Here is an 18,073-nt window from a genome sequence, read left to right on the forward strand (position 1 = left end):
TTTGTTAAGATGCCTTACTGTAGATATACTGATAGTAAAGTGTCAGTAGACTTAAGTATATGGAACATAATTATTTTACTAAGTTTTAAACTCTCAGTAAAACATCAGTGAATGCGGGTTTACTGAAAAACTACTAAAATAACAAACAATTAACTGTTCCATATACTGGGGATATACCACTGTAGTAAACTTAGATACTTCAAGCAGTGAAAGTTACATGAAAAAAACCAACCTTGTGTAAAACAACACTCTAATTGAACAGTCACACATAGTTACTGAGATGTTAAGTGCATGAACAAGTTGATGTTGTGCTACTTCTAAAAGCCAGGTACCATGCAGCTAGCTAACTCATCTGGAATTAACCATAGATAGTATATGCTACTATGAATTAACCAACTATGAACTATGTATCACTATTTTACAATAGGGTAGTTTTGGGTTGTGCAAAAACATTATTAGCTAATTATTGTATACTCTAATACAACAGTCATGTGTGATAATCTAATAGAACAGCTACAGCAAAAAACTAAACAAACTAGTATTTTAAACAATAACATTAATTTAAAAATCTATGCAATAAAAAGTAGTGAAACAAGAGATGAATGATGGTATTACAACATAGCTTGGTGGGAAAGTCCCTACTTTGGCACTTTAGCTATAAGAAATTATTTTGTTCAATGCCAAGTAGGGACGTCCCACCAAGCTATGCTGTAATGCCATCATTCATCTCTTGTTTCACTACTTTTTATTGTGTAGATCCCCACTTCATTTTTAAATTAACAATTTATAATTCTGTATATAACCTTTTGGTGATTCCTGTGTGAAAAGACACTATCATACTTGTAAACACTTTTGTGTAGCTCCTGAACCCAATGTTGATTTAACTGCTGCCAACACTCAGATAGTTGGCCAGTCACTAACACTGGAGTGTAGTGTGACTACTGTGAGAGGTATCACCAGTAGAGTGGATATTGTGTGGAGTAGTGATGGAGAAGAATTACAAATAATGAATGGCAGCTTTACAAATAACAATTTCACTATGTACACATCTGCCTATACCATTCCACAATTGAGTACAACTGATGATGGTAGAGTGTACCAGTGTACTGTAGTGATCAACACTAGTCCACCAGTTATGGCTACTGGTAGTGTCACACTGGATGTTACAGTTCCTACTCCTACAGTCAGTATAACACCATCTGATCCTATACAAGGAGCTATGGTAGGTAGTCCTCAAGATATCCAGTGTACAGTGAGTACAGTTAGTGGAGTGGAGTTGAGTTCAGTAATGATAAGTTGGATGGGACCTGGAGGAGACACTATTACAAATGATAGTAGAGTGACCATCAGCCCAACCAGTGGTAGTGGTAACAATTACACTAGTAGTCTCCAGTTTATGTACCTGATGGAGGGAGATGAGGGTACATATGAGTGTAATGTGATGATACTGGAAACTAATGCATCAAATTATGTTGAACTGAACAACCTCACAAGTAAGTTGCTTCACAAACCTGTGTAAATACTTATAACTAACAGTGAATTCCAATAAATTCTGATGCTCTTATATTTTTACAGCATCAAGTAATTCAGCACTCACCTTGACAGGGATTTGTCTTTTTTATAAATATGCATATGTTACTATGATAATTTATTGTGAATTTGGCCACTGAGACATGCAAATACAGTACACATTTATGAAATAATTTTAAGCAAACTATATATTTGCCCTTGAATATCCCTCCCAAAAAGCACTTTTACCTTTAATATACTCTCATAGCATGCATATATTATATTGGTTGTAAAAGTCAAATACGGCCATTAAAATAGCTACTAGTCAATTTTAAGACTAGCATGAACATTTGGCTGCGTTGCATAATAAGCCTATGTATTAGTCACACAATATTGTTGATGCCAATTTTTATTACTCTATAGTATCCAGTCCTTACAGTGTCAGTGTTACTACTCCCAACACTCAGATAGTTGGTCAGTCACTAACACTGGAGTGTAGTGTGACTACTGTGAGAGGTATCACCAGTAGAGTGGATATTGTGTGGAGCAGTGATGAAGGTTCAGAATTACAAAGAGTAAATGGAGCTAATGCAAGTTTCACAAATAACAATTCTACAATTTACTCTTCCTCTTACACCATCCCACAACTGAGCACAGCTGATGATGCTAAAGTGTACCTGTGTGAGGTAGTGATCAACACTAGTCCACCAGTTATGGCTACTGGTAGTGTCACACTGGATGTTACAGTTCCTACTCCTACAGTCAGTATAACACCATCTGGTCCTATACAAGGAGCTATGGTAGGTAGTCCTCAAGATATCCAGTGTACAGTGAGTACAGTTAGTGGAGTGGAGTTAAGTTCAGTAATGATAAGTTGGATTGGACCTGAGGGAGCCACTATTACAAATGATAGTAGGGTGACCATCAGCCCAACCAGTGGTAGTGGTAACAATTACACTAGTAGTCTCCAGTTGATGTACCTGATGGAGGGAGATGAGGGTACATATGAGTGTAATGTGATGATACTGGAAACTAATGTTTCATCTGCAATTGAAGTTGAAAATACGTTAGGTAATATGAATTTACATACAATTGTATTAATTTTTAACCATAAATAATTTTAATTACCACATCATACGTATACAATCTGCAAAAATTACACTAAAGCTGTTTTGACTTATTTGTGTTTATAGATCTATTTAAAAATTCCCACTGTACTGAAGTGACTAATTTACATTGCAATAATGATGAAGTATCAATTAACTAGTGTTATGAAATGCTTGAAAAAAAAGCCATACCACCACAGAATACAGTAGAGAAATGTAAACAAAAAATTGCACATTTTAATGTTTCTTGGGCCTACTGAGTGCTTTTACTACATTTGACGCTTGCATACAGCCCAACTGAGTAAATCACTAGTAAAGTGTGCTACATTGTTTAAATTTAGGGAAATCCATATTCCATTTCTACTCTGAATAACATTAATATATGAATGCACCCATCATAAATCTATTGGCATTCCAAATTGTACATTATCACTTTGATCAAGTCTTCTATTAATCATGTAACAAGTTGGTTTTTGCTGTATGTTTATGTTAAAGAATCAGTCAATGCATTGGTAGGAAGATCTTCTTTTTCTGTTAAAGAATTATGAATGTTTTACTTCAGTCAATTATGAGGGTATATTCTACTAAACCATTATACCAAGCCAAGTCATCACAATGCACAAATGAATCTGACTTTTCACCAACACTTTTGAAAATTACAAAAATTAGTGGTCCTCACAACAAAAAGAACAGTCATACTGTGATTCACTAAAATAGTAATAGTAAATTCATCTTGCGTGTTGTGCATGTAGACTTTACATTTAAGCATCTTAATTTGGCATGAATTTATTAGGTTTTCTAAATTTGTTTACTGGAAATGCTTTCCTTAGAAAATGTAACCATGCCTGTGAAAACAGGGCATGCAGGTACAAACTACATAATGGAATATTTGTTTTCTATAACATGTATTACGTATATAGCTAAGTAAATGTTTAATGTGTGCTGAAAAATGCATGGCCATAGAGGGATGACTTAAAATGTTATGTGTCACAACACTTTGAATAATAGGTCGAATTTTATGCATCCACATGCCCTGTTTCTGCAGTCCCACTCACAAATTATGGGACCATATATGTGACATTGTTACTGGATTTTGGAAAAACAATCCAAATTGCACATTAGAAGTTTTGAGATAAACAGTTTTAAAGAATTCAAGTCAGCATAACTCACCAAGCACATGAAATTTACACAAAAGATGCATCAATCTATTACCTTTCAGACCACTTGCAGTACTTCTAGCTGCATGTAGAGTTTCTTGCCAAATAATATAGAAAATCTGAGCATTTGGATGAGTGAAGTAGTATCATGAGTGCTCACAAAGGAGTTGAGGGTGCTGTTGGCAAGAGATAGACTTAAAAATGGAGGTAGACCACATGATTGGAGTACAGACATGAGATTACATGGTTGTGCTAGCTTCTTAGTGGCTGATATACACCAAAATAAACAGAGAAAATGTCTGGCCAACATTATCAGGTCATCCACCAGTAAACCACTGATTCTTGCCAAGCCAGACCCTTCACAAGGCCAGAAACCATCATTCGAGTTCTCCACACCACCCAAAAAAGACATCTATTAAAACCATCCTTCAGTAGTTTGAGTAGTACTGAGGGTAAAAACTGGTAATACGATAGTGTAGCTATATCCACTGGTGGTGTTAGTTTGAGTTTGCATGATGTGCGATTTGGATCAGTGTTGTAAAATCTGGTCTCATATACGTAGTTTCTCAATAATGTAATTTTATTGCTGAATTATAATATTTATTTTTAGCTTCAAATGACCTTAACATATGTTGGAATGTTGTTATGTTCAATATGAGCATTTAATTTTAGAAGCTGCTAACTGCTATGTTAGGGTTGTCCATTATTGTATACATATTCTATCAGAATTTTCTGAATGCTATATTAGAGTATCTCAATCTTTTAAACCCAAAAGTAGTAAAAGAGTACTCCTATTATAATTGGTTTCAAATGCCAGTATAATTCCCAATTATCACAAATATATACTGGTTCCAAAATAATTGCTGCACTGCTTGCAATTGGGTAATCCAATACAATTACTTTTGTTTTGTTTCAATTGATGCATTGTAGTTTCCACTCCAAGTATGAGTTTGATTGCACCCAACACTCAGATAGTTGGTCAGTCACTAACACTGGAGTGTAGTGTGACTACTGTGGGAGGTATCACCAGTAGAGTGGATATAGTGTGGAATAGTGATGACACTGAATTGCAAAGAATAAATGGAAGTTTCGCAGATAACAAAATGTACACGTCCACTTACACCATTCCACAACTGAACACAACTGATGATGGTAGAGTGTACCAGTGTGAGGTAGTGATCAACACTAGTCCACCAGTTATGGCTACTGGTAGTGTCATACTGGATGTTACAGTTCCTACTCCTACAGTCAGTATAACACCATCTGGTCCTGTACAAGGAGCTATGGTAGGTAGTCCTCAAGATGTCCAGTGTACAGTGAGTACAGTTAGTGGAGTAGAGTTGAGTTCAGTAATGATAAGTTGGATGGGACCTGGAGGAGACACTATTACAAATGATAGTAGAGTGACCATCAGCCCAACCAGTGGTAGTGGTAACAATTACACTAGTAGTCTCCAGTTTATGTACCTGATGGAGGGAGATGAGGGTACATATGAGTGTAATGTGATGATACTGGAAACTAATGGATCAATATTAGTGGAACTAAATACTCTAACTGGTAAGCTTTAAGTAATAATGCAACTTGTAAAGTTTTCTGCAGACTGTCAATTATATTCATTATTGAATTCAATTATTAATGTACAAATGTTACGTTGTCCAGTCACGTTTTGATTACGTGCTATACCAAGCCAGGGGCAGTAGACAGGGCCAAAGTGTTGGGATACCAACTTTGACAATGAAAATGACACAGTGACATCTGAGGCATACAAGAGACAAAGATTCAATTCTTGGGGGTCTAAGAGCACCCACCACAAAACTATTTGAAATTTAGAAGGAGTGGGATAGTGTTGTAGACTAATTTCAGTGTAGTTACAAATGACTGTTCTATTAGAGAGGATTATTATTTCTTTGCCTGCTCAAATCCACCACTCCTACTGCATGTACAGCATATACCGTCTATATTCCATATGACTACAGCACATCACATCTTGCTTGTGTAAAGTTGCCAAGCAACATAAGCATGCTTTGCTCATGCTTAATTGTATTTGGTCAATGCCTACTCTCACATTGGCTTCCAAAGCTATAACATTATACAGGTTTTGCTATGATGACTACTCCGCACAAAATGATGTTACACTTAGCAGTTAAATTAGATTTGCTGGTGGTGGTCCAAAAGGCATCTCCCTCACATACATTTTGTAATCAAATCAGTACAAAAGTAATTGTATGCATAAACAAACCAATAGAACAAAGAATTGATGGTTTTTTCATTGTTATCCCATATCTGTGGATAGCCATTACTTGTGTAATGTTTAATATTGTTAACCTCAGAACTACCAAGGTGAAAATAGCTACTAACACCTAGAAAGTCAATGCAAATGGTTAAATGACTATTGCATAAACATCAAATCAAATGATAAATAATATACCTACAGTCATTACATATACAGTGTCACTTGAAGCTAACTCAATCAATCAGAAACCTCTTGTAATGGCACTGACTTACTGTTTGTGCCCAAACTGAATGCTTATATCATTACGATAAGGACATTTGACATTTCTTGTACATGGTAAAATTACAATAAGCAAATAATTACAGATCTGACTACAATGCCATTATATTTCTGCACACAAGGCATTATAGGGCTGCACTGAACTAACATTAATATCATCACATCACACAAAGTTAGTGTTCTGCCACATACGTACTTCTAATTGTATATGTGACTGGATTTGCAAAAAGGCACCCTTTTCACACACAAAATTTGACTCATTTTTTGAACTTTGACGTATTTTGATCATGGCATATATTAATTGCCTGAAATTTTCCATGAGTGTAGCTACATTATCTGGCTGTATTGTGATGCTAAGAGTGAGTTATTAAGTGTAAGTAGTGAAGTGTTACATCATTTTGTTTGCTAGTATGTAAAATGTGTAAAAAGGTGCCTTTTCAGAAATCTGGTCACATAGTATGTTTGTGAGTTTGTGACAGATGACAAGCACATAATTCATTTAATTGATGTATTTAATTATTATGAAAAGCAAACAGAATAATTATTATAATTTTACTATAGTTTCGATTCCAAGCGTAAATGCAGCTGCTCCCAACACTCAAATAGTTGGTCAGTCACTAACACTGGAGTGTAGTGTGACTACTGTGAGAGGTATCACCAATAGAGTGGATATTGTGTGGAGCAGTGATGGTGTAGCATTACAAAGAATGAATGGCATAAATTCAACTGACGGTTCCACAATGTATACATCCACATTTACCATCCAACAACTGAGCACAACTGATGATGGTAGAGTGTACCAGTGTGAGGTAGTGATCAACACTAGTCCACCAGTTATGGCTACTGGTAGTGTCACACTGGATGTTACAGTTCCTACTCCTACAGTCAGTATAACACCATCTGGTCCTATACAAGGAGCTATGGTAGGTAGTCCTCAAGATATCCAGTGTACAGTGAGTACAGTTAGTGGAGTAGAGTTGAGTTCAGTAATGATAAGTTGGATGGGACCTGGAGGAGACACTATTACAAATGATAGTAGAGTGACCATCAGCCCAACCAGTGGTAGTGGTAACAATTACACTAGTAGTCTCCAGTTTATGTACCTGATGGAGGGAGATGAGGGTACATATGAGTGTAATGTGATGATACTGGAAACCAGTGAATCAACAGTTGTCAAAATGAGTGATATTGTTGGTAAGTACAATAGAAATGAGTTAAAACTGTTCACTGCATTAGTAGTTTATGTACATCTATATATTATAGGTCTTTGCAATTTAGTTACTGTAGTTTACGCACTGTATTTAGAGTTGCACTGAAAAATCAAACCTATGGTTCTTTGTAAGATGTCATTTGAATGGAGTAGTAATCATTAATTATTTTTAAACGAAATCATCTACATGATTGTGGGCTGGTATCAACACTTATTTTAACAATGTTTCTGTAACACTCACTGATATTAATTCTCTAAAATCTTGCACATCTATATGTATATGTACATGGTGGCACCAGATCTACTTTCACTGATTCACTGTATTCAACTGAGATAATTCAATATTATATTTACTTTACATGGATTTTTGTGCAAAACTTTTTCATGATGAAAATGTTAGTGAAAAATATTTTGTATGATTTACACTAAATTAAAATTATTTTACATGACTGCTCAATTAGAGTATCTCCATCTTTTGTAGCACTGGTGGCTACAGTGGTTAAAATATTTAGCCATGTTTGTGATGCTTATTGTGTATTAGTTGAAGGCTAGACAATAGCTACAGGATTAGCTAAAGACAGTAACACACACACAGTTCATGCTTCGAATTTTTTCTAGTTATATAGTTTATGCAAAATATTTTCATGTGAGAATTTTTTATGTACAAACTTATTTAACAAAGAAAAAGCACACTGTATACCATTCACTGCAGTAATAATATACAATATTGGCAATTTGACTGCTAAAAAAAGCATCACTTATAAGTTATGATGTTACATTCTGAAATGCTCTATTTTTATTTGGCCACAGTATGGTAGACAATTATTTGATTATTGAGTGATCCAGTGCAGTCTAAAAGATAATCACCCTCCTTCATGTCTGTTCTGTACCTTTTCATGTACACTGTATAGGCACTCCATGATGAATGTAGATGTACTTGATGATACATTAGTATACACTGTTTCCCTTCTTATTTGTGACCTAGTCTGGAAAAACTGGTCTGCACCTTATTAAAAGTATCACGAAATGTCAATTTTAAGCATTCAGCGTGTTATACCTTGCCAATGGTTGGGAAGTGTTGGGATGGGTTAGGCCAAGTTATGGGCCATTCTGGTCTCAATACTGGCTAAAACGAAAGGATATTTACTGTAACAGTACGGGTCTTTATTCAACAATTACAGAGAGGTACAGCCACATACAGTCATCCACAAACTGGCCAGAGCCCCCAGACTGCTTATAAAGATCACCACTGTGTTTGGGAAAAGCAGCCAGCAAAAGTAGGCCACTCAAGTGCAGCTGATGTTGATTGCAAAATTTGATAGTTGATTCATGTAGCTTTGTGTTCTTGGTAAAAATTCAAATCTGCTGTCATGGGCGATAACACAACCAGTGTTCCCATACCCAGTCACATATAGTGTCTTTACAAAAGCTTACTAGTTGTATCTGCTGCTATTGTTTTGATAAGCAGATAATATATTTTACAGACCATGGTGCTTCTATAGCTGCAGGTAACCCATTGTTAGAGAGATTTCTTGGGGACTGCTACTTTAGAGTACAGGTTTGTAAGGTTAAATTCTGGAGACTGTGTGTAAGCACATGCTATCTTTCTGGCTTGCTGAATTGTTGCAAATAGCAAAATAGCTGTGGTGCTACACTTGTGTCATGCCAAAAGACTGGATTGAATTATGTAAATGGCATAATTTAGCAGTATTATGCCATCTTAATATGACCACATTGACAGCTACGGTGAATCTTAAGATCAACACTAAGAATATCTGTCATTTACTCACCACCATGCCTTTGCAACATTTTATGGTGAGCATTTTTAGACCTCCTTTACTACTGTCATCCAAGTTATGCAGGATGTCTGTGGGTAACCTTCACCATAATATGTGTATGCAACATGAGAAGTCTGATGAACGTATATTAACAAAATATGGGAATTAATATGCCAATTACCAGATAATCAAATCCTGGTGCTTGAGATCTTTTAAATAAGACCTGATCTGTCTACACATATGTGGTTAACTCCAATCACATGGGAGGATGTTCATCCTATTGATCTGGGTATCTTCTCCTACATATGCATGGTGACTTTCTTCAGATTAACCATATTACTGGATTATAGTGCTACTATATATTACACAAACAGAGTTTCTGGCACCAAAATTGCAAGTGTTTCATTGTCCCTAACTAGTGTGAAAAGCTTTGCACAACTTTAACTGATTGTAATTACGGGTTCTACATATACTTCTACTTATCAAAGAGTTACAGGTATCTATAAGTCAGATCAAATGCAAAGATATGTTTAATATGTTAAATTAAGGAAACTGAAGTGAATTTTCTATTGCTAAAATAATTTTGAAAGCAGAAACATCACAAAGTTTCACGTATATAATAATTTTTTTTATAGTTCCTATTCCAACCAACATCCATATAACTGCTCCCAACACTCAGATAGTTGGTCAGTCACTAACACTGGAGTGTAGTGTGACTACTGTGAGAGGTATTACCAGCAGAGTGGATATTGTGTGGAGTAGTGATGACGGAATAGTGGAGACTATTACTGGAGTAAATTTAAATTCTTCAAGTAACAGTGTCACGATGTACTTAGGCTTTTATACCATCCCACTACTGAGCACAACTGATGATGGTAGAGTGTACCAGTGTGAGGTAGTGATCAACACTAGTCCACCAGTTATGGCTACTGGTAGTGTCACACTGGATGTTACCGTTCCTACTCCTACAGTCAGTATGACACCATCTGGTCCTATACAAGGAGCTATGGTAGGTAGTCCTCAAGATATCCAGTGTACAGTGAGTACAGTTAGTGGAGTGGAGTTGAGTTCAGTAATAATAAGTTGGATGGGACCTGGAGGAGACACTATTACAAATGATAGTAGAGTGACTATCAGTCCAACCAGTGGTAGTGGTAACAATTACACTAGTAGTCTCCAGTTTATGTACCTGATGGAGGGAGATGATGGTACATATGAGTGTAACGTGATGATACTGGAAGCTAATCAATCACACTCTACCCAACTAAACACTTTGACCAGTAAGCTGTAGCTAATATTTATATTGTAAAACATGTAGATACTGTACATATTTAGCCATATAGTATAGCATTTGATGAAGTGTACATAGTTGTTTGGCAGTGTAATGAAGGAAATTTTTTTGTTGTCTTGGTTCCCTTGTATAAAATATCCTTCCTTTGATGTAGCTATAATAACGATACATTCATATGTGTCTGTCAGCTACATGTATATTAAGAATTATTTTGTTAACTGTTTACAGTTTGTATGATGTGTTATTTCTGAAATGATGCAGTACCTTCAAAGCCTTACAATATCAGTGTGGTGAATTCCACTGCTCAGATAGTTGGTCAGTCACTAACACTGGAGTGTAGTGTGACTACTGTGAGAGGTATCACCAGTAGAGTGGATATTATGTGGAGTAGAGGTGGTGTAGAATTACAAAGAATAAATGGAACTAATGCTAGTTTTTCAACTGATGTTTCCACAATTTACACATCTACTTTTACCATCTCACAACTGAACACAGCTGATGATGATAGAGTGTACCAGTGTGAGGTAGTGATCAACACTACCCCACCAGTTATGGATATCAGTAATATCACTCTAGATGTTACAGGTGTGTTATTTTCAAAGTTAAACAATTATATTTGCATCAATTTGTTTCAGTTCCCATTCCTGATGTTTCTGTGATCAGTGGCGTAGCCAAACCCGGGCAAGCCAGGGCATTGCCCGGGCATCAGACTTCTTTGCCCCACCATCAGCTCCTAGAGTAATTATAAAGACGTGGGCTGGATAGCTCGAGATTTTGCTAAAGTTACTTAACTAGTCACTGTACAAGAATAAGTATAGCACAACTTATACAACACTCACTGTGCCATTTTCGCCGATAGTTTCCTTCTTTATGGCTAAACAGAGATGGGGTTATCCAAGGGATTTTCCCTACGAGTAACTTGATTGTGCACAAATAGAGGAGGCAATAAATAGAAGCAAGATCACGCGATTGCAAAAAACCGCGCAGCATTGTGGCAAGGAGTGAAGGACAAAGAATTGGTTTCACTATAGTGGGCTGGACGGTTTACATTTGGATTAAGTGATCACGGTAGCTATTGGTGTGGTCAAAACTCGGGAGGCAAAGCAGTCTAGAGGTATTTGTGAAATTAGCACCCATCTATCCGTGTGGATACTGCTCAGTTCAAACGGTATGGAGTACTTGTTCAGTCAGCAATTCTTTTCTTTTTGTTTCCACTTTTCTAGGCTAACAACTGTAGTGGCAGAGTATAGTCATCACGTGATAGAGCGCCTCGTGCTTTAATTCAAGAATCTTTGTAGTCTGGTATTAAGACACATGTAGCTAGATGTATGTAATATGTTAGAAGGCCAATAGCTAGCTAGGCGTTCGCTTCTATTAGGTTGATATTAGTCATCTTGCATACAGTAGTGTAGGATGATACATAATGCATTTTAAAAATGTTATATTGATGTCCATATGAAGATGGGCATGTGTACGTGTGTTACTAACAGGAAATGGCTTGCCCACCCATTGCCCAGGCATGGCGAAAAGTCTGGCTACGCCACTGTCTGTGATACCATTTGGATCAATTCAAGGAGGTATGGTAGGTAGTCCTCAAGACATACACTGCACAGTGAGTACAGTTAGTGGAGTAGAGTCACATTTAGCATTGATAAGTTGGATGGGACCTGGAGGAGACACTATTAGAAATGATAGTAGAGTGACCATCAGCCCAATTATTTCAATTAACAATGACTACATCAGCACTCTTGAGTTTACCTACCTGATGGAGGGAGATGAGGGTATATACACTTGTTATGTGATGATACTGGAAACTAAACAGTCAGATTTTATAGAAATAAGAAATCTCACAGGTAAGTTGAAAGCACTGTAGTGCTTGCATGAACTCATCAAGCCCTCATACAGGCAACCTGTAAAACAGTTAGTAGCTACAACTGGAAAGTAATTTGGTATTATGCTATATTAATGAAAAAATATTGATGTCATCCTAAAGTCAGTATATCATGATATCGATATTTCAGTGAAATGTAAATTGCTTTTCTTGTCCTAGAATACTATATTTTTGTCTAATAGTGCTTACTTCATGTTGTGCCATTAAACACTTAAAATTGAAGTGCAAATACTGTTGGAGTAATCAAGCACTCTATTATGTGTAACAGTCACTTAGTGTTTATTTACTTTCAAATTAAAAAAATACTACTGTATTATGAATAAATTACCCAATACCTTTTCAGTATGCCGAGCCCTATTAGTCATGCCATCAAAATCAATATTGGGTTTTGAGAAAAACATTGTGAGAGCCTAAAATACACCGTGAATTTATAAATGAAAAGTTTGGTCACTAACTTGTGACAGCTATGTGATGACAAGGTTGCTGTATGGTATACAAATCCATTGTGGAGTAGACATGTGTTACCTTTTGATATCGCTAGCAGTGACAGAAAAAGTTGTTGAAGTAATGAGAGCTGACCTTGTTAGATTAGAATTTGGTAAAGGGGTGTAACCCCAGTAGCTGTAGTCAATTTTGTTATCACCAGAGGTAACCTATAGACCTTTACATAAAGTATTATCAGTTAAAGCAGCAATAATAGTATTTGAAATAGGCTATCTGCTATTAGACCATCTAAAAGGCTGTTTGGCAGTGTTGGTTTTTATAAGCACTTCTCAATGACTAGAACAACAAGTACAAGAAAATGATATAAGAACTATATCATACAATTATTTACTCTGTTAATATTTATTGCCACTTCCTTTAGTGCCCACAACTTATGGACTAACTCTCATAGCACATCATGTTCAGATAGTTGGTCAGTCACTAACACTGGAGTGTAGTGTGACTACTGTGAGAGGTATCACCAGCAAAGTGAACTTTATATGGAGTAGTGATGGTACTGTTCTCAAGGAGGAAGAAATGAATGTCCAAGACTTCATCATACAAAACTTAAATATATACTCCAGTACTTACACCATTTCACAACTAAGTACTAACAATGATGGAATGACATACCAGTGTGAGGTAGTGATTGATGCTAGTCCACTGATTACAGAGTATAGTAATGTTACACTGGATGTCACAGGTAAGGAGTACATGTTATATAGCATGGTAAAAGTAATTTACATTAATTCTTTGTTGTTGCAGTTCCTACTCCTACAGTCAGTATAGCACCATCTGGTCCTATACAAGGAGCTATGGTAGGTAGTCCTCAAGATATCCAGTGTACAGTGAGTACAGTTAGTGGAGTGGAGTTGAGTTCAGTAATGATAAGTTGGATGGGACCTGGAGGAGACACTATTACAAATGATAGTAGAGTGACCATTAGCCCAACCAGTGGTAGTACTATCAGTGGAAACTACTCTAGCTCTCTTAAGTTTGTGCACTTGATGGAAGGAGATGAGGGCATTTATTTTTGTAATGTGGTCATACTGGAAACCATAGCAAGTAATTCTGTGGAAATAAGTAGCATTGCAGGTAAATACTGTAATACGCACTAATATGTTTCTTAAGCATCTGAGTTAGGCAATGTGAACTATAATTAATAGTGCTCTGTGATATACCAATAATACCATTTATTGTGATAACTTATCATAACCGATTGTCATGCTGTGACATCCTTTGATAACCGATATATCGAAATACCGGTATATCAATGAATACCAGTATAGGATTGCTTTTAACCCAGCTAGCCTTTGGTGTTTAATTACCCTATTTATTGATGGTTTAGCAGACACACCCTAAGCAAAAACTTGAGGTTCTCACATTACAACACATGCCCACTTGTACTGAACTATATATTTTTGGTTTTTGGGATGCATACTGCTTCATACTAGGCCCAAGAAATGATGCAATAATTACAATAAAAAGCTAACTATATATTGATATACCGCAATATTTTCCTGTTAGTAATACCGTGTATTCAAATTTCAATACCGCGAGCACTAATTATCAAGTAACCAGAAAAAGTTTTGTAATTGGATAAACCTACATCTAGTGTGCAGTGGTTACACTATAATTCTAATTATTACTACACTTTTATTTATCAGACTTTCTAAGTTACTTAGTTCTATTAACTAGAAAGGTATTTCCTTTTAGAAATACTATTCACTTACCGACTCAGAGCAATTTTAGGAATTTCCAAAGGGGGATTTCAGTAGTTCTAAGATATCAGACTACCCTCAAATGCCCAAAAAAGTTCAAAGAAAGAAATCTTATGCTATTTTATTGTGCAAAATTGCAAATTGCACGGCAATGGCACTGACAGTGTTGACCAGGAGAGAAATTCAAATTTTTAGCTTCAAGTCTTGTACCCACCCTAGTACAATACTAATTTTAAAATGAGTGTCAACACAAAAAGGCCTTTCCAAAAATCCCTGGAAATCTTCTCATGCCAGTACTTTCACCCATGCAGTGTAATCAGTAAGCTATATACATGTAAATACCGAAATGTTATTTATTTACTTTGTGTGGGTAAAAAATTACTGTATAAGAATGAATTTGCAATCATACTCTAATAAAGCATTCACTACTCTAATACAACAGTCTTAATCGGTATTTTGTAAACCAAAGATTTGGATAGCTGGTGTTTATAACTAAAGGTCCACTGTATTTGGATATAAATTTTCTAAATGTATGGAACTTGAATGACCATCATAATTTTTGATTTTAAATACAGTATCGATTGATCAGTCACTAAGTATACACATGGACTGAATTAACATGCTTGATCTACTATAGGATATGCTACTGTATATTATACCAAGAGATTCACATACACTAAATAAAATAGACTTAAATCTGTGAGGCCTAAACATTGCTTTATTAATTTCATTCCAGTTCGCATTGCAAATGTCAGCCTCACTGTTCCCAATGCTCAGATAGTTGGTCAGTCACTATCACTGGAGTGCAGTGTGACTACTGTGAGAGGTATCACCAATAGAGTTGATATTGTTTGGAAGTCTGAAGACAGAGAAGTAGACAAAGTTACAGGAATTAAAACTAATGATTCTTTGGAATTCACAGCATTATACACCATCCCGCTACTAAGTACAACTGATGATGGTAGAGTGTACCAGTGTGAGGTAGTGATCAACACTAGTCCACCAGTTGTGGTTACTGGTAGTGTCACACTGGATGTTACAGTTCCTACTCCTACAGTCAGTATAACACCATCTGGTCCTATACAAGGAGCTATGGTAGGTAGTCCTCAAGATATCCAGTGTACAGTGAGTACAGTTAGTGGAGTGGAGATGAGATGAGTTCAGTAATGATAAGTTGGATGGGACCTGGAAGAGACACTATTACAAATGATAGTAGAGTGACCATTAGCTCAACCAGTGGTAGTGGTAACAATTACACTAGTAGTCTCCAGTTTATGTACCTGATGGAGGGAGATGATGGTACTTACAGGTGTGAAGTAATGATACTGGAAACCAATCAATCACACTCTACCAAACTTAATGATTTGACTGGTAAGCTGTAGGTAATATAATAGTATGTAAAATTCAGCGAATGTGGTTAAATGTTGAGCACATTTGTAAATGTTTGACAGTGTACACAAGGAATTGTTTTTGTTGTTTTCACTTAATTAAAATAATCTTTCTTTTGAAATAATTATAATAGCACGATGCATTGATGATTTTGTAGGTGTTTGTCAATTATAGTAAGAGCACTACAAGATTTAGTTTACTGATTATAGTTTGTATGATGTGTAATTTTTGAAATTGTGCAGTACCTTCAAAGCCTTACAATATCAGTGTGGTGAATTCCACTGCTCAGATAGTTGGTCAGTCACTAACACTGGAGTGTAGTGTGATTACTGTGAGAGGTATCACCAGTAGAGTGGATATTGTGTGGAGCAGTGATGGTGTAGAATTACACAGAATAAATGGAACTAATGCTAGATTTTCAATTCATGTTTCCACTATGTACGCTTCCACTTTTACCATTTCACAACTGAACACAGCTGATGATGGTAGAGTGTACCAGTGTGAGGTAGTGATCAACACCAATCCACCAGTTATGGATATAAGTAACATCACTCTAGATGTTACGGGTATGTTTTTATAATTTGTGTCTGTATTTTGGGAAATCTAGCCAAATTGCACGTTAGAACCAGTGGCAGATTTAGTGGGGTTTCAAAGGTTTCCACGGAAACCCCCTTTGAAAAATGATTGCGTAACAATTAAATGTTTTAATTATCGCGGCGTGCGTCTCGATCGAGATACTCTAATAGAGCAGTCACAGTAGCTACTAAAGTAGTGTGTAGGAAGTTATTTAATATATTTTATGTACTATTACTAGGCTGTGACCTTTTTTTTTTTTTTTGGTCTCACCTTACCAAACCAGACGATGTAGTGCAAACTTTTGCGTATCTCATGTCAATATATATTTCCACCTTCTAAACTGGAAACCCCCTTTATAAATTCCTAGATCCGCCACTGAGAACTTTTGATTTTAAAGAATACAATATAACTTTCCAAGGATAGTGAGCACACACATGAAATTCACACAAGATGCTGACTTCAGAGTGACTGATTTGCATCAAAAACACAGCACAACTTATTTGGCCAACTATACCAGGCCATCTACCAGCACAGCACTGATCCCTATCAAGCCAGGCCCTTCACAAAGCCAAAACTGCCATTCAAGCTTGCCACACTACTCAGAAAAAGACATCTCTTAAAACCAACCTCGAGTATTTTGAGTAATGCTAAGGGTCAAAACCAATAGAATGATAGTGTAGCTATCCACCGGTGGTGTTTGTTTATTTTGCCTGATGTGCGATTAGGATCAGTTGTGCGATTAGGATCAGTTGTGCAGAATACAAGTTATGTGTGCATTATTTTTTTTCAGTTCCCATTCCTGATGTTTCAGTAATACCGTTTGGATCAATTCAGGGAGGTATGGTAGGTAGTCCTCAAGATATACACTGTACAGTGAGTACAGTTAGTGGAGTAGAGTCACATTTAGTATTGGTCAGCTGGATGGAACCTGGAGGAGACACTATTAGAAATGATAGTAGAGTTACCATCAGCCCAATTATCTCAATTAACAATGATTACATCAGCACTCTTGAGTTTACCTACCTGATGGAGGGAGATGAGGGTATATACACTTGTGATGTGATGATACTGGACACAAAACAGTCAGATTTTATAGAAATAAGTAATCTTACTGGTAAGCTGATACCACTATATTCTGCCAGTATGCATTTACCTAAGCACTCACGTTACCTTATTAACTAGTGCTAACTCCACAGGAAATTTGAAAAACAACTGCTTGAAAGTAGCTTATTATGCTATATTAATGAAACAATATTTTGTATATTGATATTTTGGGTGTCACAATCCTTCCTTGATTATCTGACCCCATTGGTACCAAAATGTGTGTTCAGTGAGTTAAAAGTTTTGAATGATCAAAGCCCATTCATTTACTGTACTTATATACAGAGCCCTTTTCAATTGCTCCAATAGAATGCACATCTTAACAAAATACTCTAATAGAACAGTCAGT

At 36.2% G+C, this 18,073-nt stretch overlaps 2 protein-coding genes and 1 long non-coding RNA gene across 3 annotated transcripts in view; all 3 read left to right on the top strand.

Moving 5' to 3' along the window:
• The window catches only part of LOC136264346 (IgGFc-binding protein-like), a 68,605-nt gene extending 52,787 nt beyond the window's left edge, over positions 1 to 15,818 (top strand). Inside the window, exons 38-48 of the mRNA XM_066059101.1 lie at positions 861 to 1,493; positions 1,933 to 2,580; positions 4,703 to 5,329; positions 6,846 to 7,478; positions 9,908 to 10,552; positions 10,825 to 11,148; positions 11,199 to 11,215; positions 12,110 to 12,416; positions 13,320 to 13,640; positions 13,703 to 14,032; positions 15,395 to 15,818. Of these exons, the coding sequence (XP_065915173.1) occupies positions 861 to 1,493; positions 1,933 to 2,580; positions 4,703 to 5,329; positions 6,846 to 7,478; positions 9,908 to 10,552; positions 10,825 to 11,148; positions 11,199 to 11,215; positions 12,110 to 12,416; positions 13,320 to 13,640; positions 13,703 to 14,032; positions 15,395 to 15,816 (4,907 nt within the window). The 3' untranslated portion in view covers positions 15,817 to 15,818. The remainder of the gene's footprint in view (positions 1 to 860; positions 1,494 to 1,932; positions 2,581 to 4,702; positions 5,330 to 6,845; positions 7,479 to 9,907; positions 10,553 to 10,824; positions 11,149 to 11,198; positions 11,216 to 12,109; positions 12,417 to 13,319; positions 13,641 to 13,702; positions 14,033 to 15,394) is intronic.
• LOC136258299 (uncharacterized) lies at positions 11,234 to 12,037 on the top strand. The gene is made up of 2 exons (XR_010702740.1): positions 11,234 to 11,731; positions 11,787 to 12,037. It is a non-coding gene; the product is annotated as an uncharacterized lncRNA (long non-coding RNA).
• The window catches only part of LOC136258291 (titin-like), a 29,646-nt gene continuing 27,390 nt past the window's right edge, over positions 15,818 to 18,073 (top strand). Inside the window, exons 1-3 of the mRNA XM_066051621.1 lie at positions 15,818 to 16,029; positions 16,290 to 16,613; positions 17,414 to 17,737. Of these exons, the coding sequence (XP_065907693.1) occupies positions 15,825 to 16,029; positions 16,290 to 16,613; positions 17,414 to 17,737 (853 nt within the window). The 5' untranslated portion in view covers positions 15,818 to 15,824. The remainder of the gene's footprint in view (positions 16,030 to 16,289; positions 16,614 to 17,413; positions 17,738 to 18,073) is intronic.

This window comes from Dysidea avara, chromosome 1 (assembly GCF_963678975.1).
Source record: "Dysidea avara chromosome 1, odDysAvar1.4, whole genome shotgun sequence".
NCBI classification, from domain to species: domain Eukaryota; kingdom Metazoa; phylum Porifera; class Demospongiae; order Dictyoceratida; family Dysideidae; genus Dysidea; species Dysidea avara.